The sequence below is a fragment of the Eptatretus burgeri genome, chromosome 2 (assembly GCF_056783735.1).
Source record: "Eptatretus burgeri isolate ZD-2024b chromosome 2, Ebu_testis_v1, whole genome shotgun sequence".
NCBI lineage: Eukaryota > Metazoa > Chordata > Myxini > Myxiniformes > Myxinidae > Eptatretus > Eptatretus burgeri.
This window is the reverse complement of record NC_140962.1, coordinates 98146865-98170599: the sequence shown is the minus strand read 5'-3', so window position 1 is coordinate 98170599 and position 23735 is coordinate 98146865. Positions and strand designations below refer to the sequence as shown.

General features: G+C 41.9%; 1 protein-coding gene and 1 long non-coding RNA gene across 3 annotated transcripts in view; one reads left to right on the top strand and one right to left on the bottom strand.

Annotated features, from left to right (window-relative positions):
- Positions 1 to 716: 716 nt before the first annotated feature.
- LOC147032651 (uncharacterized) overlaps positions 717 to 23735 on the bottom strand; it is a 134165-nt gene continuing 111146 nt past the window's right edge. Inside the window, exons 3-4 of one of the 2 annotated variants that reach the window (XR_015055275.1) lie at positions 7665 to 7980; positions 717 to 2457 (exon numbers count right to left, since the gene is read on the bottom strand). This is a non-coding gene — a long non-coding RNA (uncharacterized LOC147032651). The other variant, XR_015055274.1, reaches the window with a different exon arrangement.
- The window catches only part of LOC147032653 (uncharacterized), a 54919-nt gene continuing 35081 nt past the window's right edge, over positions 3898 to 23735 (top strand). Inside the window, exons 1-4 of the mRNA XM_085870446.1 lie at positions 3898 to 3963; positions 7679 to 7717; positions 7844 to 7994; positions 11999 to 12046. Coding sequence (XP_085726572.1) covers positions 3936 to 3963; positions 7679 to 7717; positions 7844 to 7994; positions 11999 to 12046 — 266 coding nt within the window. The 5' untranslated portion in view covers positions 3898 to 3935. The remainder of the gene's footprint in view (positions 3964 to 7678; positions 7718 to 7843; positions 7995 to 11998; positions 12047 to 23735) is intronic.

Here is a 23735-nt window from a genome sequence, read left to right as displayed (position 1 = left end):
GTTGAAATAAATGTTCCCCATTTTTGAATGTTAACCTGCTCGTCGTGTCACTTTCTGCCATTTACTGCGATAATTACGTTCGGGATATTAGCTGGCTGAGTATAAGCCGATAAAACGTACATCTGGCCCGACAGGGCTTGGCGATATAAAACCGCTCAGCAATCGCAAACGGAACGAGCTGCTTAAGCGGCTCGTTTTCGTGCAGGCTCCGTCGAGGTATAAACTCCTGGCATTTCTGTCCGTGTGAATAATTACGTACATAGACAATTCGGCATTCGACCCTGTCGCACGTGGACAGAAGAGTTGGCTGGTTTATGGTGTGTTAAAAACACCCGTAGCTGGGTTTCGGCGTTGATCCGGAAGCTGCGACGAGGTTGCCATGTTCGGTGGGCACGCGCGGCTGCAATTGAGCTAAAGGCGGTCGTCCGCAGGCCGGAGTGGCGAAAATCTACAAATATATATATATATATATATATATATATATATATATATATATATATATATATATATATATATATATATATACACACTGTATATATATATATATATATATATATATATATATATATATATATATATATATATATATATATATATATATATATATACACTGTATATATGAATACAATAAATAATTTGTTGGTGGTTGCTGAGATATGGAGTGCAGCATGTTAAAATAGGTTATTATTGACAGTTTGAATATTTGAATGACAGTTTTAGTCTATGATTAGATGGGGTGCTGTGTAATCGACATGCCGGCCGACAAGGTTAAGTGTTTATCGCTTGATATATTTTCATATAAAGTGGTGTATGATTAAAGTTATTCATATGTCATAATACTTTTAATAAAATTTATAATTAAATAAGTTTGAATAATATAAGGTTATTTCATTGCTGTTTTGACTGACTGTCTGGACACAACTTTGAGGTTGTGGGTCCATTGATGTTGAGTTAACTACTGATGTGGACGGCGCCAGAGATTGTGGATCTGCCGTTTGGAGAGCTTCTGTGCTGAAAGGATCGAAACCTCGATGAAAAACGGTACCCAGCTGATGATACGGGCAGTTGGGAAATCAGTAAATTGCTTACAAGTTAAGGTAATAACTTCAAATAAAATAGGTTTTGTAAGTACTAAGCAGTACATAATATTGTTATAGATCCGACGGTGTTGGGATTCGCACCCTACAGCGATGTACGGTTTGACATCTTGTGTCTACATCTTGGTTAGACATCTACACACCAGAAACAACAGCCAAATGTTGAAGATTCGGCGTCACTTAACAGCATCGCCGAATCAGGGGTTATAACGCCAGCTAGTTCGGCACAGGTCTTGGGTAACGTGCCTCAGATCACGATACCAAAGTACACCTGGGCCTTATCAGTTGGGGAAATAGACCCCGGCTACAGGCTGCGTTTGTCAGAGACCGAGCGAAGTCTGCCAGTCAGTAGCCCATTTGGTTTTAAATACAAATCGAGCGGATTGTTCCTCAGTGCGGCACGAATAGATTCAAAGCGGCAACTTTCATATCAATCAGTCAGATTTATTCGGGACACATCGGGGAACACAACACAAGCAAAGCATTCACGACAATGTTATAACTAATCTCTAACCCGCTCTAAACTAGGGAGCTTCGGATATGGGTTTTGAAGGGAACCCTAGCAAGATAAACCTTAGACAACATGCAGACAAGACACAGAGTACTTGGTGATGCCTCATGTAAGAGGGGAAAGTGTCAAAGGCACGAATGCGGCTCGTGAGAAGCCGATGTCAACGGATTCGAGCGCCCAAGCTCGGGCACGCCACGTGGCAAGATGGCGGCGTCGTCCTTTTGTCGCACCGCTCACGCACCAGCCTCGGCGCGTTCAACCCCTGTAAGGTCGACAGGACAAGACAGTCAGTTCTATGGTGTGTTCCAGCTGGTTTCTCCAAGGTCCAGTATGCAAATCCAGGACTGGCCTGTTCACCAGACTAGGCCAAATCGGGGTGATGGGCTCCGCAGGCGGATCGACGGGATGAAAGACGTGTCGAGCCGTGCAGTGAGGAAGGACAGTCAGAGGCTCCGTGACTGGACTCCGGATGAACCTGTCGATGACCTCCTCATAATCTCAATCGCCGACTCCCCCTCATGCAGTTCCTCTTGCCTTTCGGGGCGGGCCTTTTCACGAAGCCGATCGCAGACTCACAAAACCGTTCCCAGACTGACAAAGCAGCCAGTTCCTTTTGCAGCAGGTCGCAGACTCTCACAGCCGTCCCCAGACCGACAAAGCAGCCAGTTCCTTTTACAGCTGATCGCAAACTCGACACTAGCCATTTCTTCCATGCCTTCCCAGGGCTTGCTCTTCTGGAACGCCTCCGGGGATACGTGATTGGTCCATCCCTCCGGTCCGCAGCCGCTCTCCACCAATGGGCTGCCGACACGTCTCGCCGACCGAGACTCTCAGAGCGCTGGGCAGGGGCTAGTTAGAAGGGGGGAAGGAAAAAGAAGCAAGGCGCATCTTGGTACACCACCACTGTATGAACACTGGACAGCCTGCTACATCTCCCGACACACATGTCACGTCCAATTACCAAACAACCTCGCTAAACATGCATTTAAGGGGGGATCTGGGCTAATCCCATATTTAATAACCCACTAAGGGCCCAATCCCACAACAATATATCTGTGTGTGTGTGTGTGTGTGTGTGTGTGTGTGTGTGTGTGTGTGTGTGTGTGTGTGTGTGTGTGTGTGTGTGTGTGTGTGTGTGTGTGTGTGTGTGTGTGTGTTATTTCAGGCTTCCTTCTTGGGACTACGATGCAGTAATTGGTCTTCATTTTGATTAGTTAATGGCCTATAATTCTATTTGATAGTGTTTATAGAATTATATAGCATAGCGATTGTGACTGCCAAGGAGAGTTTTTGACCCAAGTCTTTGATGAACCGGCTGGTCAGCCTGATGTTGCACCACCGCTCCTCCCCCCCCCCCAATCTCAACTGTTCTTTTTGTCTTGTTGCATCCTGATCCATTCAGAGCACTAGTACTCACTCTTCCACAAGCATCGACGATGTACACAAAAAAAGTGGCAGGACTTTGTAATTTGTCAGGATGCCAGAAATAACTCGCTACTCATCGAAAAGTACACCCTCGGATCTTTAACATCTGCAAACTAATGCGAGCAGATGGGTCTCCCGGCTTGATGTCCATCCAAGGGACAGCACACTTTGTGTTGCAACACCCTGCCTGTGAAGCACCTACCAGACAGTTGAAACAGTCATGTCGGAAATCAAACCCAGACGAGACAACTCATAATTAAATGTGATACCTTTACACCATACTGTCAGACAACGGAAACAAAGACTAACCCCATTAAATTAATTTGGAGCAGACTCCATCGTTGAACTTGACAGACGACCTGTAAATACTGTTCTACAGCAATATTTATACATTTTTCCTGGGTTGAACGCATACATAATGTCGAATAAATATTTTCTCCCATTGTTTAAATGTACTTTTGCACTGTGCTTGTTACATATGCTAAGGAGTTGAGATGTATTTTTTATTAGCTTTTCCTATCTGTGGAACATTGAATATATAGCCTCTGGCACAGTTTTGTCCAACAGTGTCATTTTCCTCGAAGAGTGTGAATTTACACCTGCAGTATATATAGTTTCACCTGTGGAACAGTGAGGAGTCATAGCCTGCAAGAAGAGCTGGAGATTTGCAAGGTGAGACGAGACAGAGACAGAGACAGAGATAATTGTGTGTGAAACTAAACAAAACAGAAACAACATATTCTTACATTTACAACTCGATATGTGTCTATTTAAATATGCTTAAATGTGTGACTGCATGGATGAAAGTGGAATAAAAAAAATGGATATTTATTTTAATTCCTACATTTTGTTGATTTTAGAGGATTGCAGGCTCGGAAGAAAAAAAACCCAACTCAGTAATAATGAGATCTGTACAAGTTGCACTACTTGGTAAGACATTGAACCAGGTAAACTAATTACCGGTCGGTAAGACAAGGTAAGACTGATCATCGTCAAAAATAAATTCGATTTAAATTGAAGCAAAGTTAAATGTATAAATATGTTTGCGAGTTATTGTGATAATTAGTTACTAGGGGTGGATTGTTGTGATTAATTATTCGCCCGTCCAATTTGGAGACGAGGTTTTGCAATCGCTTCTACATCAGTATGTCTGTCCAGACCATCATGTACCTTTTTTTCCTGTTTGAGCTTTTGTCATCAAATTTTCAACAAACCTTTATTATGAGAATACTGTATGAAGAACAGTAATTAATACATTTTACTTTATTTTGGTTTTAGATGTAATTTTGTCAAACATAGTTTTTTGAGATGCGCTTTCTAGTCGTGTATTTGTAATTGAAACTGACAACCATTTTTATATCATGTAATAAATTAAAGAATGTATGGAGAATGGTAATATAAGTTGGTAGATTAAAAAACAGTTTATGAAAGTAACACGAAGACTGTTCGTACCTTATCTTTCTAAATGTACAGTGCAGTAAACTCCTTTCTTCTATCTGTTATCACGAGGTTCCTGCCATTTGTTATTTGAAGGGAATATTTAAAAAATAATTTTTTTATTTTTAAACAGTGATCTCATGCCCAGGAGGAGATTGTATAATGCAGGACAAGGGTATAAGGAAACATCCTTTAGACATTTACATGCCTTACAACGATGTTAGTAGGCAACAGGCAAGCACTTATGGTACATGGGATTTGAGCCTGCTGGATGATGAACCAGGGGTTTTGAGAACACAAACAGGCCAACCCAAAGCACAATGAGAAGCAAATTAAGTTATGCTAGCAGAGTACCCACCCGACAGGTGATCGTTTTCCAAGCATGCAACACATTCTACCTATATTTCCATGATGTATAGGCAACTGACAGCTCTGTATACGCAAAAAACAAAAACCCGGGTGATGTGCATGAAGCAAAAACATACCTACTGCTTATAATTCAAAACACCTCACTGCACTGAAAATGTAGGGACAGGAATACTGCACTGTAAATGGGGGAGACTTGTAATACCCTCCCACACCTGGAGACTGCGCTATATGATACACATTTACATCAATAATTTGTGCCCCCCACAACTCTTCCTCCCCAAAACCACCAGCAAAGATTAAAATATAAAAAAACACCCCTATGCATTAATCTGGGTCATGCTGATCTTATGTAGCAAGTCTGAATGTAATCGGCTCAGAACTGTAAGAGTAGCATGACAAACACACAAGCACCGGTCCGTGAATTACAGGAAGGATTGTATTGACATCCCTTTCATACAGTCTCCTATGATTTCCCTTGAGATCTGACAGGGAGATCTGATGATCTCCTGAAAATTTTTGTTCGGGATATCAAATTCAGCTCAGGTTATTGTATTTAGCATGAAATGTCATTTTTGAAATCACAGTCAAAATATTTTCCTATGTCACGTGATAAAACCACATTGAACTTCCTCAATAACATGATGCTAAACTTCGGTAGTTCCTAAAGATTTAATTCCTTGGGTAACATATCCTGGCACATTTAAGCACTGCAAAAACTACAGACTGCTCACCAGTATTACATAAAGCAACATGAGAGCCGCATGGCTGTCAAGTTACTCTATAGTGTCATGTTACCGAGCAATGAAGTGGTACATTAGTGCCAATGGCGAGCAGGTTCCCAAGTACTGTTTCGTGTAGGTGTTCATTAAGTTCTCCTTGTCATGAGCACACCAGCTGAAAGCACCTCATCCCCAAAACACCTGCATATGTGTAGGAGGATAGCTCAGGGGAGAACACCACCAGTTTCAGCTCGGATACCTGGAGTGTACATACCTTGGAGGTGTCTAGTGTTGTTAAGAACACCTTTTTTGATATAGTCAAGGCTCGTGAAAGAGCAAGAAACCACAATGGATCAGGGCGCAAGATAACAAAAGGAACAACAGAAAGAGAAAGGGGAAATGCCTACAGCAGGGCTGAGGAACAAAATAAACGGAGACAGACAACTAGCGATGCATGGGTAAAGATGAAGGTTAGGGCAGAATGCGGGGAGTGGATAAGATGGATACAGAAGCAAAAAAAAGTTGGAGAGGGGGGCAGGTTGAACAGGTGCAGAAAAGATCATGGTTCTGGATGGGGGATGATCTGAGATGGTGGTGAACAGCTGTATTGAAGACTTGGAGGGAAGAACACCTTACACAGCGTAAAATAACATTATTAAAGTTGAATATGAAAATATTTTTAAATGCTTTGTATCTGTATGTACGATCAACAGGAGAATAAATTTCTTGAATAATTAAGTTTGACAACCTGACATCACCGAGGGCATTGTCCTTTTGAGGAAAGTTAAGCTGGCTGTCTCATCTGTCAGCGTCAGTTGCTGCTGGCAGGGGTGTGGAAAATCCGACATCGTATTTTGACAAAGAATAAGTGGTTATTCCTGACCTCTTGCAAAAAACACCCTGAGCTTCTTTAAGAAGAAGGTCAGGCTGTTAGGGTTAGGGTTAGGGTAAGGCTAACCCTAACCCTAACACCCCCTCCCCCCAAATCCCTGTCCTAATCTGTGATGGCACTGCATCAGTGTGCTTCAGAAATGATGTGATCAGTGGGCCAAATAAATAATTAAATCGCCGTCCAAGACCAATATGCATTCACTGAATTGATAATTAATCTGACAAACACTGAACACAACGACTGCTTTCGCTGCTCTATCACCTTGATGTCGGTCCAGCTCTGTGTTGACGAATCCTTGGTGATTTTGCCAACCATAAACGCCAAGGCAGAGGCCATACCATCCTCACCGCATTCCCGGCTGGACCAACTCACTGCAAACTAAACCTGAATGACAGCAATGCTATAACACTTTTACTTTGAAAATAAGGTATCACACTTAGGCCTTCCCAGCAAATAAGTAAGTTACATTAGCATAGTGTAATGACATCCGCCTCACACTTATTTATCGGTCGCCTATAAACTGAGCTTCCATGCACATCACTCTTGTGTTGGTACGAAGAAACCAAACATGGATAAGTGAAAGTAACACTCACTTTCGATGTAGACATAGTTGATGCAATGCTCCTGTATATAATTCTTGCTCAATAAAGTGTGGTGTTCAAATGCTGAGGACCTAATTAATCCAGTGTTCTTTCATACTGTACCTTCCTCCAGATTAGAGGTTCATAAGCCACTATTGGCATTACTGCAACCCATGTCAAATAATCTCTGGTTAGAAGAGGACATCCACATATTAAGTGTAAGAGAAGATATCAATGTACAGTTACACAAATCATGATGATGCTTGGAGAAAATGAACAAGTAATGTGGATTTGAACCTGGGACTCCAGCATCGTACACCATGTACTTTGATGGTCATTGGTGTGGGCCAGGGGGCCTGGGGGGATAGGATGGGGCTCGTAGAGGTCCACAAACAACTGTGTAAAAGTTGAAGAACTGCTTCTACATTTTGCTCCTCTGTTCCACTTTGAACGAATCAATCTTTTTAAAACTGAACAATTCGGACTACCACATAAAAGGCATTTCAAACCTTTAGACCGACTAACTTTTTGATAGATCTCTACATTTCAAGGGTGGTGATGGCAATGATGGATTCATGCATATTTATATCATGTTATCATCATTCAAAACTTGCAAGTTATCCTGTTTTGCACCTTTCCCATGACAGGTCCATTGTTGATCTTCACTGCGGTTGGACGAGCTGAAGGTATTATCATCAAATGGCTTTGTATCGGTAGAAAAGTTTGTAGTTGAGCAACCTTGAGCTCCGAACATGATCGAAATAGTAAAATTTACTCCATCGAGATTCCTCTTGTTTGTGCCTCCACTTCAGTCACTTTCAAACGAGTTTGTTTCACGGATGAAATGTTTTTGCCGAGCAAGACCAGCCTTTGCACCCACATGTTGTACCAGCGGCCTCTTGAAGACCCTTTCTCAGACGACATGATTCCACCAGATAATCTCATGCTTCTAAAAAACAACAGGTGGAACAACCTTATTTTATATAACTTCATTACACTCTAAAATGTCAAAACATTGTGGGATTCAAAGTAGAAGGAGATGACTTGAATGAGGAATTTGGTTACATTTACCTTATGAGCCTTACCCGTTCCCAAAGGGATAGAAAAGGTGTGTGTGTGTGTGTGTGTGTGTGTGTGTGTGTGTGTGTGTGTGTGTGTGTGTGTGTGTGTGTGTGTGTGTGTGTGTGTGTGTGTGTGTGTGTGTGTGTGTGTGTGTGTGTGTGTGTCCGTCCGCACATAGATAAACTTTAACATGGTGCCCCCAGATGGCCTATATTAATATAGCAACCCGGGTGTTTGTCAAATAAACTAGTATTATACCACTTGACGAAACAGCCACTGAAAGCAGATTACTCTAAGTTTAATGTTGATTGAGAGACAGGTATTCTTCTTTCATATACAGCACAAGGCTGCGGGGTAGCATCATTGGCTGAGGGTGTGGCTGTGCCGATGATGTGATCCCTCGGTGGATTCGGGCAGGAATTTGTAATTTGGTTAGCAACAGCTCGCATACTCTTCAGGAAAGACACCGTGAAAATTCTTAATGACGTCCACCAACTAATGCCGGCAGATGGGACACAGTTTAACATCCGAGGGATGGTACACACATTCATTAATTACCCTGCCTGTAAAACACTGGTATGATCGACATGGTAGCACATTCAGCACACAGCATCGGCACGGCAGGTCCATGTGTGTGACATCTGAATATCTGATGCACAGTTGCGGCCTGGTGGAACCACATGTGTGATATCCAGTGAGGGGTGGTCCCTGCATCAGATGACATCAGGACTGCAGCTATTAAAAAAATCAATGCAGAAGTGTTATACCAGGAGCTGTACCACCACATTTAAAGAAGGGCATGAGTCGCATTCAAGGTTACGGGCCATTCCAGTAGATGGACTGAAAGTCATTCCAGCTTTCATTCCCGCAGTGCTACAGTCTCGGTTCAGTCCTTATGGAAGACGAGCCACAGAAGCACTGAGTCAGTCTCGCAGCCACTTCCGCTACAGTACGAATCGCGGGCAACACTAGCCTGCAAGCTATTTGACACACAATGCTGTGTCTCCTGGGTTCCTCAAGGGAAGCTCTCAACATCTATCTCCCAATCTGTCTCCTTTTTTGTTTGTCTCGTGTTCCAGAACGAGTCTGTATGTGATAAGTTAGTTTAATGTTTGGCATGGGTTCTGTACTGTGACCACTTTCTGGTTATTATTAATTAAAACTGTTTTGTTTCAAAGCTATTCATTGTTGATTTTGAGCCACCGAATCGCCCTCCAGCACAACCAAATTCCCACGTAAACTGAAAGAATGCCCTCAAACTTCCGTAAGGCCAAATTTAATTAATCATAACCACATCGCATTGCTCAGTCACCATGTGAAAATGCCTCTGCTCAGTGTCTTGGGAGTCATTCTCCAGTGGTCTCACGTCACCCGTTAGGGAGACCGATTCCATTAGAAAATTGTTCGAACTTCCAGGCTGTTGCTGAATTTTGATTGCTGATAACCAAACAAACGATTTCAAAAAATGTGGACGGCATCCACAGCAACCGCAGCTGTCATAGAGACCACGCACACTGAAGTCTTTTGCCTCAAAGATGGCCGGCTGAAGGCCAAATTTGAGACCGAACACCCCGAGTGACGTGGGAACTCTGAGATTTAATTAACAAGCATGTCTAAATATGCTCAAGATCAGGAATACATGTTTCCATTTTAATCCCCCAGAGATGACTCAATAGAACGGAATGGGTTTAGCACAGGAAGAATGGCAGGCAGAGATGCACGCCAGCCTTAGGGAAATAAAATAAACACTTTATTAGCATGAGGCATCGCATGAATGTAAATCTCGCATGAATATAATGAATAAATAATCACACTTATCAATACAAATAAACTAAACACCTTAAGGGCCCATACACACAAGAAGTTCTCAAACTAAAATTTGACTCTTGAGAATGAAGCAGGCAGAAATAATGCTCCCAGTTTGACAGCAATGTATCTTTCATGTGCATCGAATGTAAACGGTTGAACTACGGTACACAGCTGATTTCTGGTCATGATTGAAATGGCTTATCGCTCAGATAATCCTTGTGATTGGATCACAGGGAGGCCTTTTGGGCCATTGTAGCTACGGTAGATAATTATTTTGAAACATTCATTTGGACCTCTTCGAGCGTGCTAAGGCTTCAGCTCATGACATTATTATAGAACATTCTAGAATAACATTGTGTTGTTAATAACCATGATATAATTTTCAGCTCTGTCCACTAACCACCTTATTATCATCACACCTGCCATATTAAACATTTGAACTAACTCCCAGAAGTAATAAATGCAGCATCAATATCTAAATAACAATATAGAAAGTAATACCTCACTTAAAGCTGCCCTGTATAATGCTGATTCATTGTAGAGCTCTTTGTCCTGGAGAAAACTTTTACAAAAAAAAAAAAAATGAAGAAAATCCAGAAGACGCAGCGCTTGCCAAGTTAACATACCCGCTGCCATTGTTTGTTCTGTAAGCACATGCTCTGAGCCAATCAGCGCTGTTTACTCTGCTTTCGTTTTGCAGGAGGATTAGCCATGTTGGACCAGAGTAGTACCTCACTTAAATTATTTTTAGCCCCCATTGAATTTTATCAGAAATGGGGGCTTATGAATTTTGTCTCGATTTTCATGTCCGTGCGTATGTGCATGCGTCCGCAACCATATCTCGGACATGTATGGACCAAATTTATTCATAATTGACACAACACATGAGGGTATACATATGCGCATCATTTTGTTTCGTGATGCGATGAAACATGGCTGGCTGGAAGCCATTTTAGTAGTAAAAAAAAAAACCTCGTGTCGAACACGTCCTCAACCATTCTTCGGATATGCATTTACCGATGTTGCTCAAACTTGGCAGGCAGATAAAGAATGATAGCTTACATATACACGTTATTATTTTTTTCAATATCAGATCCAATGTGGCCGACTGATGGCCATTTTAGTTGTAAAAAAAAAAAACCCGATGTTGAACACGTCCTCAACCATTTCTCGGACATGCATTTACCGATGTTCTTCAAACTTGGCACCCAGACAATGAATGATTGCTTACATATGCACATCCAAGTTTACAGATCCAAGATGGCCTACCGGTGGCCATTTTGTTACTTAAATGTGTCCCCAACCATTTCTCTCAGACATGCACGGTCAGCTTTTGTTCAAACTTGGCACAAGCACAGTACATGAAGGCATACACGTGCCCCTCACTTTATTTTGCGATCTGATCAAAGATGGCCGACTGGTGGCCATTTTAGATGTACACAAATATGGGCTTGCCCATTAACTCCGTACAGAAGAATTACTAAAACAGTGGGGGCTGTGACATTTTATGTCTTCTTTTACTTGTTTTCATTGATGTTTGTACATATTTTATGTATTTTAATTTGGACTGCAATTATTATTTTTTATAAATGTTTGTACATATTTTATGTTTGTGTTAATACTATACTTACTGATGTTATTATAATTTTAAAAAGATTATTTTTATTGATAAAATAATATGTTTACCACCTTAAGATCATGACCCATCTGTATTATTATTAGCACTATTACTGATACCCCAAAGAAGCCCTTATATACAGCTTATGAGTAAGAAATAACAATGTCGGGAATGCATCTCCATATAAATAATGGTATAATGACGCCTTTTAGTGTATTTTCAATCAACTCTCTCTTCTCCAGGAATGCATCCTGAGCGCTAAGCGATTGCTGTACTATTCCATTAGAAATGAAAAAATGTTGGTGCACTTCTCCTACAGTAAGAAATGCTAGTGATTTCTAAGGATCAATCAGAAAGATCTTTCCACCTGTTGGACACAAGGTTAATAGTTCAAGCGTTTAAATTCCACATAAAACCTGCATCATTGTTATAAAATTGCAATTTGTATGTTATTCTGACTTTGTGTTTTATTTTGCAGCAACAACGATTTGAAAATCATGTTATCCCTGGTTGTGAATATAGTAAAGTAAGTTTGTCACACAAGGTCTCATGAAGCACATTCTTACAAACGATTACAAAGCAGCCTGCAATGTAAAAGATCTTCTCCAAACAATGTTACACTAATATATGTGGGCAGTAAAACTCTAACCCAGCCTATTTCAGTCTACTGCTGGACAATGACCTCCCTCAAATCACGTTGAGGGTGTTTGATACACTGTACTTTGATATTTTTGTTTGCAGAGTCCGAGGCCCATAGTGGAGCTGAATACACAAATCACACATACACGTGTAGATAAATACATCAAACGAAATCAGATTTAACTTCACACAGACACAGCCATTGAGCTTCGTAGAAGTGGTCACTCTCCATAAGTGAAGTCACACCAGCACACCATATTTTAGGACAACGTCACTCCACACTCAGTGGGGCAATTCAGTTGAAATTTCTTCCTCCCCAAGGATGCCAACCCTTGGGGCTTATCCATGCTCTATCCTTTAAGTACTGAGCATCATGCAAGGAAGCAGCACATACCATTGTTAAGTCTTCGGTATGACTCGGCCTGAATTGAAATCAAACTGCCGACCTCAGGACAGATAGACAGATGCTCTAACGATTATGCCACCTAGTCATTATACTTTTTACACTTTCCAATCACAGGTTAGAAAGAGTGAGCAGCCATAGCGATCAAACCCATACCAGCCAGTGAAGAAATAAACAAGTCTTTAACCACTAGACCAAACAGCCAGTTCAAGTGGAGAAAAAAAACGGAATTATAGCAGAATCATCCAAGCTCATAACGTGCAGACAAACGTTTTGTAAGATGGCTGTATTTTGGTAAGACCTTCATCAAGGTGGAGATGAGCAAGCTAAACAGAAGAGTATCAAAGTGGGGTATATTTAAAGTGTTTCACACATTTTATGAAATTCCTCAAATCTGTATTTGCTTCCAAATCTTCCAAGTCGCAACCAATCCTAACCCCTCTCTTTCTCTCTCTGTGCACCTGGACTCAGTGTCTTTTTCACCTTCAAAGGTTGAAAGGTTTTTGGCAACCCTCGACTCCGATTCTGCAACTAGACCAGAAGGTGTCAGATCAAGTGTCCTATAAACCTGCTCTGCTGCTCTTGCACTTCCTCTGTCTTACTTCCCTCCCTTTTCACCCTGCCATTTACCCTAGGAAGTCAACCAACATCAATACGTTACATACAAAAGTGCAAAAATAGATCCCCTTAACATCAGACCTATCAGCTTACTTCCAATCATCAGCAAGGTCATGGAATAAATCATCGCAGTTAACATAAAATCCTTCCTTTTGTCAAATGACCTCATCTCGGATCATCAATTCAGAATCAGACCACGCCACTCTATTTTGGACTTGCTGCTTCTACTCTCCCAACAATGAATGGGGACTCCTTCAATATCAGACACGAGATTAGGACCGTATCTCTGGACATATCTTGAGCTTTCAATACATTTTGGCATTCCACATTGCTCTCCAAACTCTATGCCTTTCCAAGGCCAACTCCACACATGGCTTACTGATTTCCTCTACTCTCGTAGCCAACGTATTGCTCTCAAAGGAACCCTTTCTTCTCTCCCTGTTGAGGCTGGAGTGCTCCATGGCAATGTACTAGGCCCCATGCTATTCCAGATCTTCATCAACAATCTCTCTGGCTCTGGAAAAATCCTCTTTATCTCTTTGCTGATGACTCCACTCTCTGCCATGACATGCCTCATCTTTCAGATAGACAGGTAATAGCCTCTTCCCTCGCTTCCAACCTTGCCAAAATCACAAACTGGTAAAACACTTGGAATACGTCTTTTCATCCAAAGACATATCCCACACACTCCCGCTCATACCCTCTCTCTCTGAAAGGGCCGTACACAAAACCCTCCTATCTACTTTCTCAACAATCCTCTTAAGGAAGTTCAGTCACTCAAACTCTAGGGTTACACTCTCAGCCATGATATTTGTTTGGCAAACCACATTTCAAATTTGGTCTCCAAAGACAGTTGCCGACTGGGCATCCGTCGTCATGCAACACCTTTCCTTGACACACCTAAGCTATCCACCTGCAATGTTTTCATCTGCTGCTTGATGGAATTCTACTCTCTCCTCTTGGCAAGCACCTCTGCCTCACACCTTGCTCAGCTTGACACCGAAGCCTTGAAGATCATTGGAATCTCCCATGATGAAACTGAGTCTATGGGGCCGATCACATTGCCATCTTCAAGAGGTTGGTGGTCTCTGTCTTCTTCCACCACAATTCTAGTATTGCACCCTCTGCTCTCTTCATGCTTTGTACCTCTATCTCCCCTCCCCCCCCCCACCCACACAATATTTATGTCGCCTTTTTGACACTATCTGTAGGGTGCATGCGGTCCACTATCAAGCCCCTTCTCGTGAAACTCCCAACATCCAGTGTTGGGGCTCGAACCCCAGACCTTGTATTACAATGCTATAATTATGAGAGAGACAATCAACAACAAATATAATGACTTATCACAGCAAGGATAATATACTTTCACACACACAACACAAGATGTCAAGAACAGGTCTATAATTTTCCCTTATTCATCAATCAACCCAACAAAGGATCACTTAACCCAAACCAATTAACTAACAATTAATTAAACAACCAGCCAACTAAGCAGTTAACCAAACACCCGTGCACAGATCGAACAGAATGCTAGAGCGAATATAACAATCTGCTCTGTCTATCTTCAGTCACCCCTGCTTTTATATTCTTTTTAGAGAAGTACTCTGGAGCACACCATGTGCTCCACCGTGGAAGTACAACACCGTGTGTTGGATGAAAAGGGTGGTGGTATCACCCTTTTTGCGGTGAGTGGCTCAACCTATTCTTGCACAGAGCATGTCTAATGGTTTAGCCGATAAGAATGTGGGTCCGGAGAAGCGCCATATATGGGAGTCTTCCTCTGGGTTGAACAATCAACAGGGTCCCTATTGTGGAATTTTTACAAGACATCAGTATTTCAAACACAGTATATTCACTTTATCTCTTCAAGTACAAGAGAAAGGGAAGTTCACTATCCCTCCTTCGGTTCTGTAAAATTGGGAAGTGCCTTGAAGAGCACAGTCGTGCCGTGGAAATGAGGAAGTATTCTGTGCGCAGTGTTTTTACTTAGCCCATGTCTCCAAATACAATTCATGGTTATATCTTAAATCATCATAACACGAAGAGAACAAAGTTTAGCTAAAGCAAGCAAAAAACAACTTTTCATCAAAAGAAGATATTTAAAAGTCAGTTTTAAATGAAAGAAAAGATAAAGTCTCTATTTCAGCCCTCACATCGGACTCACTGCTCACATCCACTCATTCATTACTCTTTTTTCCTGCCTGTGGAACCAACTTCCGCTTTCTCTTCAATCTCATTGTTCCCTCCAGGTCTTCAAGGCGGCTGTTCTCTACCATCTCAGATCATCCCCCATCCAAAACCATGATCTTCTACACCTGTGAAACAACCCTCACCTCCTTCTCCCTCTACCTTCTCCCCAAAAACCCTCATCATTACCAACATCCCTTGTTATCAGTCTCCTTCTATTTTCTCCCTCGGCCCTGCTGTTGGCGTTTCCCCCTTCTCTTTCTACTGCTCCTTTTGTTATATTGCATCATGATCCATTCTGTGTTCTCGCTCTTCCATGAGCCTTGACTGTATACAAAAAAAAAATGGCAGAATAATATTTTGCATCTGATCAAGAACCAGTCCATGGCTGTTATGGCAACAATGACTGTAATTCCTTAGGATTTATATTTACTCATCTTTTAGTTTCTGCATAGAAAGATTCAAACAAGACACAATACAGATAGTCCAGGCAATCTGAGTGAGATAGGGGGTCAACCTAGAACAAATTGCAACAGTTTCGCAATAAAGTTTTTTTGGTACATATACATGTTGTGAAAGACATACTAAAAGTATAGGTGAATAAATTTGGTGGAACAATATGTGGCAGCCATTTTAAAAATGGCCGCCGTCGAAAATTTCAGAATTTTTTATATTCTTATATTTGCTATTTTAGGTCATTAAATGGCCATATATGATTAAATTTGCACTGCAGTCTATGAACTTGGGTTATTATCTTATAGTTAGCATAATAAAATTTCATATTTGACCTTCCCTTCATTAGCATAAATCCAATATGGCCACCAATTTTTTCCAATTTTCATGATTTTGCTCATAATTTTGCAACCAAATCATATATAATCTTGCTTTTTATCTCTATTTCTAGGTATTCATGGAAGGAGAATATATTTAGATCAATATTAATCCATTTCAGACCTTCCTTTCTGTACAGTTGGCTCATTTAGGGGGCGCTGAAGTACGGCAGTACTTGCGAGTGAAAACCAGCTTTTTGGACGACCGCTGTGAAGATATGTGAAAAATTGTAGTAAAACACCAAATTAGCCACAAACGAGTTTGAGGAGATGCTTAGTGAATTTTGATGTAGTAACAAGCGTGTGAAAATCCAAAATGGACGTTATAATCCAATTATTGTTATTACTTTGTAAATATTTGTCGCAACAACATAAATGAGGTGTCCTTCTGTATGTTTTCAGACATAGGGAACCTCATGGAACCATTGTTTACTTGATAAAATTTATGTAAACCAACAACCATCTCACATTTTTTTACTTCACTTATTATTTACTCAATAACAATGAGTGCAAGAAGACATTCTGAATTCATGGAGTGCTGAAGTCTGATCCAACCACGTGGAGCAAAGCGGGACATAGTTAAGAATACTTAAGGTACTATTTTGTATTTTCAGCATTTTACTGTTGTTATAATTAAGAGCTGTTAAGATACTAAATCTTAAGATCTACTTGCACAATATGCATAATATTATGCTATGCTTACTTGTATTGCAGGATGGCGAGCACATGTGTATTTTGCAAGGAGTCAGTGACAGATGAAAAGCCCATTGTGACATTGGGAGCAAAAGGGTGTGAAAGTATTCTCAGAGCAAGCGAAAGTCGTCAAAGTGACATTACAGTAAACCCTGGAGACATTGTCCACATTAAATGCAGAAGACAATATATAAACCCCCATGTGATCAGTGCATACAAAAGAAAACAAGCTGGCAGTCTACCTCGTAAAGATGATCCAAAATCTGCCCTTTGATCAACTGAGACACCCTTTGACTACAAGACTGACTTTATTTTGCGGTTATTCGGATCCATATGATGGTCGCAAACAAGAATGGAAGCTCATTCCAGTCAGGTCGATGGATTTTTCGGCCAAAGTTCTTACAGCATGTGACAGCTTCACTAATGACTGGGTGGATACAGTTCGTGCCCATGTGCTGTACGCAATAGACTTACCAGCAGCAGATGCAGTCTATCACCAACTGTGCAGTGTCAACTTTAGAACGGGAAAACATGTTCTTCAAATCTTTGTGCCAAAGGATGGTCCACGAGCATCGAAATACACTCGAATGAGCGGTTGACCCAAAGATGTGATCAGAAATGAAGCTTTTCTGAAAGTAGCTGACTATTTGGAGCAAAACGATGATGAACAGATAACTGTCAACGACCTGGTTGAGAAAATGAAAGAATACACAGAACCAGAAGAATGCGAATGTGACCCGTACAGCTCCAAATACATGAAAAGTAAGATAAAGCAACACTTTGGTGATAAGATTGTCTTCACAGAGATAAATGGAAAACCCAATGTAGTCACATTTGTAAGCACTGCTGCACGGATCCTACAGGACTTCCATTACCAACAAAAACACCGTGTGTTGGATGAAACAATCCACATCATTGAGACCACAGCAAAGCTAATTAAACAGGATATCAAGGATGTGAAGCAGTCCAATGATACCTATCCTACTTATAGCGAAATATCATCTGCCGAGGAGGGGATGGATTACCTTCCTAAGTCTTTACAAACTTTTCTCAGCACATTGTTCATTGGACAGCACAATGAACCCAAGCTGGCATCAATCGGGCAGGCTATAATGCAAGCCATGCATCCACGTGTGCTTTTAGTACCCCTCCAGGTTGGTCTAGGCGTCCAGTTGTATCATCATTTCCAGTCGAAATTTTTGATTGATACGCTCCATCGACATAGATTTTGCCTTTCCTATTCCGAAGTAAAGAAGTTTGAAAGGAGCGCAGCAATGATGCAGGGAACAGATATACAAAACTGCACTCCGGAGCATTTCCTTCAGTATGCAGCGGATAATGTTGATCACAACATCAGAACCATTGACGGTAAAAACACATTCCATGGCATGGGCATTATTGTAGGAATTACACCAAAAACGACCACCACCAAACCAGTCAGAAGGATCAATGTAACCAACGAAAACATCAAAGCTGTTGGTGGTATCAACATAGAGCACTATACCTACAACAGAAATATGGAATCAATGCACTACAAACACCATACAAATCCAGACTTGGAGAAACCATATGCAAAGCTTGATCTACTGTGGGAGCATCACTGATGCTGAAGACTGCAACACCTTTGTGGTCCGGATTGATGCAGATGGTGTACAAAGGTGAACACCCTGGAGAATCATCCGTCATGTTCCTGCCCATGATAGACATGGATCCAAATGATTTGTCTTACATATATTTAACCCTCAAGTTTGTCTGTTTGCATGCAGCTAGGTATAACTCCACCCCAATAATAACATTTGACCAGCCTCTGTTGTGGAAAGCGAACATGATTGTGGAAAGCGAGCCCGAAACAAGTCCACTAAACTCGGTGGTAGTTCGTCTTGGAGGTTTCCACATTGAAATGAGCTTCTTGGGTTGTATTGGTCATTTAATGGGAGGGTCCGGGCTGCGTGAAGTTCTTCAGGTAATCTATGCTGACAATGCAGTAGGACATATACTCTCTGGCAAAGCAGTATCTCGAGCTGTGAGGGGGCATCTCCTGGTAGACGCTGGTCTCAATGCACTTCTGATAGCTCAAGCACTCAGCCTTGACATCCCCACATACAAATCAACACAGGAGCCATCTACATCCAGAGACACCATGTCAGTTGGTGAACAACCCTGTGACAGCAATTCAGCAGGAATCAGCAGGGAGGAGCAGTCAGAGCAAGACGAGATGTCCATGTTAACCGAGCTGATGAAACATTTGCTCATGGGATCCATACCAGCTTCTGAAGTTGAAACAGACGAAGTACTGGTCAGGTTTGAGGATACCATTGCTAGCAAAAAGGAAAATCTTCAATCTCTGAGGACATCAAAGCTTTGGCTCCAGTATCTTGATATGATTAAGCTGCTACGAGGCTTCCTCACAGGGGAGAGAACAGGGAATTGGGCCCTACACCTGCAAAGCCTATATGACATGCTGCCATATTTTGCAGCATCAGGACACAACCTGTACCTGAAATCAATACACCTGTATCTACAAAAGATGAGTAGATTGTCTGAACAACATCCCGAAGTCTACAGACATTTCTTAGAAGGACTACATGTTGTCCGATGTTCAGAGAGGTCTTGGGCTGGTTTTTCAACTGATTTGATCATCGAGCAATGTCTGATGCGCAGCATAAAGACAACTGGAGGCCTGACAAGAGGAAGAGGTTTGACTGAGGCCCAGCACGTTATATGGGTATGGGTACTCTCGACTCCCATATGTGCAGCGGTGAACATTGCTTTGCAAGAGTTCACCAACATTCAGTATACAACAAGTGAACAGCATAAGGATGCTACATCAGCAAGGATGAAAAGAGATAGGCATGACTATCAAGCTATTTTGCAGTATCTGTCTCAAAGAAACCCATTTAGCTCTGAATCCCCACTGCGTAACATTGCAACTGGTGTTCTCGCTGGATCAGCTGTAGATGCATGTGATGCCAAGATGGTAGGCCAGGCAATCATAAAATCTATGGAAGGACACGCAGTGGCAAGTCATTCCCTCAAAAAAAAGGACCAGGCCATCACAATGGATGTCAAACTAACTGCCAAGAAACAAGACGATGAAGTTCTCATCGACTGCCAACTTCTGTTCCAGCATTTGGTCGCTGCTGGTTCCAGGTGTGACGACTTGTCAAATATCTTCAGTTTCGAACTATGCACGTATCCACCTTGCAGATGCTAACCTTGCAGATGCATTGTGGACATCTGAGATTGCAGCTGCATCTGGTCCGACAACTGATGTGCAATATGTTCTAGATGGAGGTGCTTTGCTTCACCGGATACCATGGTCAAAAGTAGCTACGTGGGACAGTATCTGCAAGCAGTACACAAGTTACGTCAAACACAAATATGGCAAGGCCATAATAGTATTTGATGGATATTTGGATGGACCAAGCCCCAAAGATTGCACACATTTAAAGAGGAATGGTGGATGTGTAAGAGCAGAAGTACACTTCTCAAGCACAATGGCACTCCAGACTACAAAAGAAGAGTTCCTCTGTAACAAGAAGAACAAGCAGCGATTCATTAACATGCTGTCTCAGAGGCTCCAAGAAGAAGGGTGTGATGTATTCCATGCAAGAGGGGACGCCGACCTCCTCATTGTCAAAACAGCTATCGCATAATCTGCAAGAATGGACATGGTACCAATTGGCAATGACACAGATCTGTTGGTACTTTGTGTCATCATGCAATCAACACGTCACACAATATCTTCTTTAGGCCAGAGCAGAAGACACACTCACAAAAAGTTCAACGATGCTGGAATATCAGAGAAACAAGATCGTTGCTAGGTGATGTTGTATGTGACTATCTACCTTTTGTACATGCCATCGCTGGTTGCGACACAACGTCTCGAGTGTTCGGCGTTGGAAAAAAGGTGCCATGACGAGAAATCAAGAAAGGCTCATACTTTGCAAACAAGCATCTGTCTTCATGAAAAAGATGCCAAAAAAGAAGAAATTGTAGTAGCAGGAGAACACGCAATGGTCTCACTGTACAAAGGACGCCAAGGAGAACCTCTCAATGATCTGAGACTCCGCAAATTCTATGACAAAACCATTTCTCGAAAAGAGATGGTACAGCCTCAATCCTTGCCACCTACATCAGGGTCCATCAAATATCACAGTCTGCGGGTTTATCACCAAGTACAAGAATGGACCGATGATACAAGTCATTTACCTGCTGAACAGTGGGGCTGGAAAGTCAACAATGGGCAAATGATGCCTATCCTCACCGACATGATGCCTGATCCCCAAGATCTCCTCGAAATAATGAGGTGCAACTGCAAGTCAGGCTGCAACACAATGTGATGTACATGCCGCAAAAATGGACTGGACTGTTCTATGGCATGTGGCGAATGTAGAGGTGTAATGCGCCAATATTACGCACTCAGCCACGGACACTGACTCTGAGGAGGAAGAATAGATTATTGCGAGACTGTCAAAGGTAAACCATCTTCCTATGCCTACACCACATGTTCGGTTGCACTACCACCTTTTTCCCAGAACATCAATATAAGTATCTATATCAGAAAAGGTGTTTATGTGTAGTAAACATTGCCACAGCGTGTAGCATTATTTGTTTTGACTTTACTTATCATAGTATAGCAGTTTTTAGTCATAAACCTGATCAAACGACACTCATCCTTAAGTGGATAGCAATCAGTGTTCCATTAAATATATTTACCTATACTTCTTAAAGTATGTTTTCACATGTATATGAACAAAAAAGTCTTATTGGGAAGCTTTTTGCATTTGTTTTTCTGGGTTGAACTTGACACTGCACTGTATAGTTTAAAATATACAACAGGTGTGATGATAAAATGTTTGATATAACATGTACAGTATATATATATATACATATATACATATATATATATATATATATATATATATATATATATATATATATATAATCTGGCTTTACATATATTTTATGAAGTGAACATTGGTCTCATGAGATTCCTTAGGTCTGAAAACATACAGAAGGACACCTCATTTATGTTGTTGCGACAAATATTTACAAAGTTATGACAATAATTGATCTGCGTGGCGGCCATTTTGGATTTTTGCACTTAAGGGTTTCTTGGAAAAAATCACACTTGGTACTATATCAATAATCACTAAGCAATTCCTCAAGCTCATTTGTGGCAAATTTGGTGTTTTAGCACAATTTTTCACATATCTTCAAAGCGGTCGTCCAAAAAGCTGGGTTTCGCTCGTGAGTACTTCGGCCACCCTTGAATGGGCCAACTGTACTGTAAGGAACTTCTGAATTGGGTTAATTTTGATCTAGATATATTCACCTTACATGAAACCCTAGAAGTAGAGATAAAAGCAACATTATAAATGATTTGGTTGCAAAATTATGAGCAAAATCATGAAAAATGGCAAAAATTGGCTGCCATATTGGATTTATGCTGATGAAGGGAATATCACACATGAAATTTTATTATTCTAACTATAAGATAATAACCCAAGTTCATAGGCTGCAGTGCAAAGTTAATCATATATGGCCTTTTAATGACCTACAAAAGCAAATATAAGAATATAAAAAAATATTGAAATTTTTGACGACGGCCATTTTTAAAATGGCTGCCAAATATTGTTCCACTAAATATTGTTACTGGCCGGGGGTCGGCCGCCAACCAACCGCTTTGAAGGCAGCCGCAAGTCGAGTCGGCCCGACCGATCGCCCGGAATATAGATTGCCGCCCGGATAACTCCGAGCGACGGGTCCTTGTACAAGAACCGAAATACGCCAATTGGCAGATCACGTGGGGTAGGGTCGATTGCCAATCTTCAATGTACCTAAATACCCATGTGATCCAACTACCGGGGTATTCCACCCTCGACGGAACTCGTACAGAACAAACCGCCGAGGCGAGCCTATCCGTGCGCGATTCCGAACGGCGTAATGGCTGAGAACCGTCGGTCCAAATGTCCCCCTATTACGGCAAACCAACGGCTTTCTAACTCCCAACACACGAAATGTTCAGTCAATGAGGGAATGGATGCAACGAGCAGGTTTACATTCACACAAGGACATTCATTATAATAAAACACGTATGCAATTAAATAAGGCAAAACACGTATGCAATTATACAAGCAACAAAAGCACGACAAAAGAACTAAAACCGTCGACTTATTATGTACAGTCATTTACACTAAACAGCAGTTCCTACTTATTAGACGGGCCCACGGACACACGTACGCACGCGCGCGCGCGCGCACACACACACACACACACACACACACACACACACACACACACACACACACACACACACACACACAACGGTGGCTGAGGCCTTTAATCATGAGTTCCAGCTCGGAGGACAGGTGAGCTTAAAACTCAGAGCTTGACTCAAACATTTCCACCTCGTGTGGTCTTCAACTTGGCCGGACCCGGGCTCCAGCGAGAGCGAGCTGGATCCAATCGCCGCGATCCTTCCCGAGCTCCCGCGAATCCTCCCGCGCTTCTCAACACGTGCCGGTGAGACGAGGCGCCGATCCTTCCTGTCAATCGTCGCTTCCCCGAGGATCCAACTCCAAGAAGAGGCCGATGTGTCGCACCAAGCCGGGAAACAAAATGGAGAATGAAAAGCTCCACGAACTAAGAAGAGGAAGGAGAGGAAGAAGCCTCCACTCGCAGCTCGAGCCGAACAACTCGCTCAAGTTCCTTCCAAAACAAAGCAGCAGCCGAAGCTCACTGAGCCAGCCGAAGCAAAAAGCTTACTCCTCCCACGGGACTCAGCACACGAACTCTGCACATAGGACTCAGAACGGGACTCTTCACGAACTCTGCCAGGG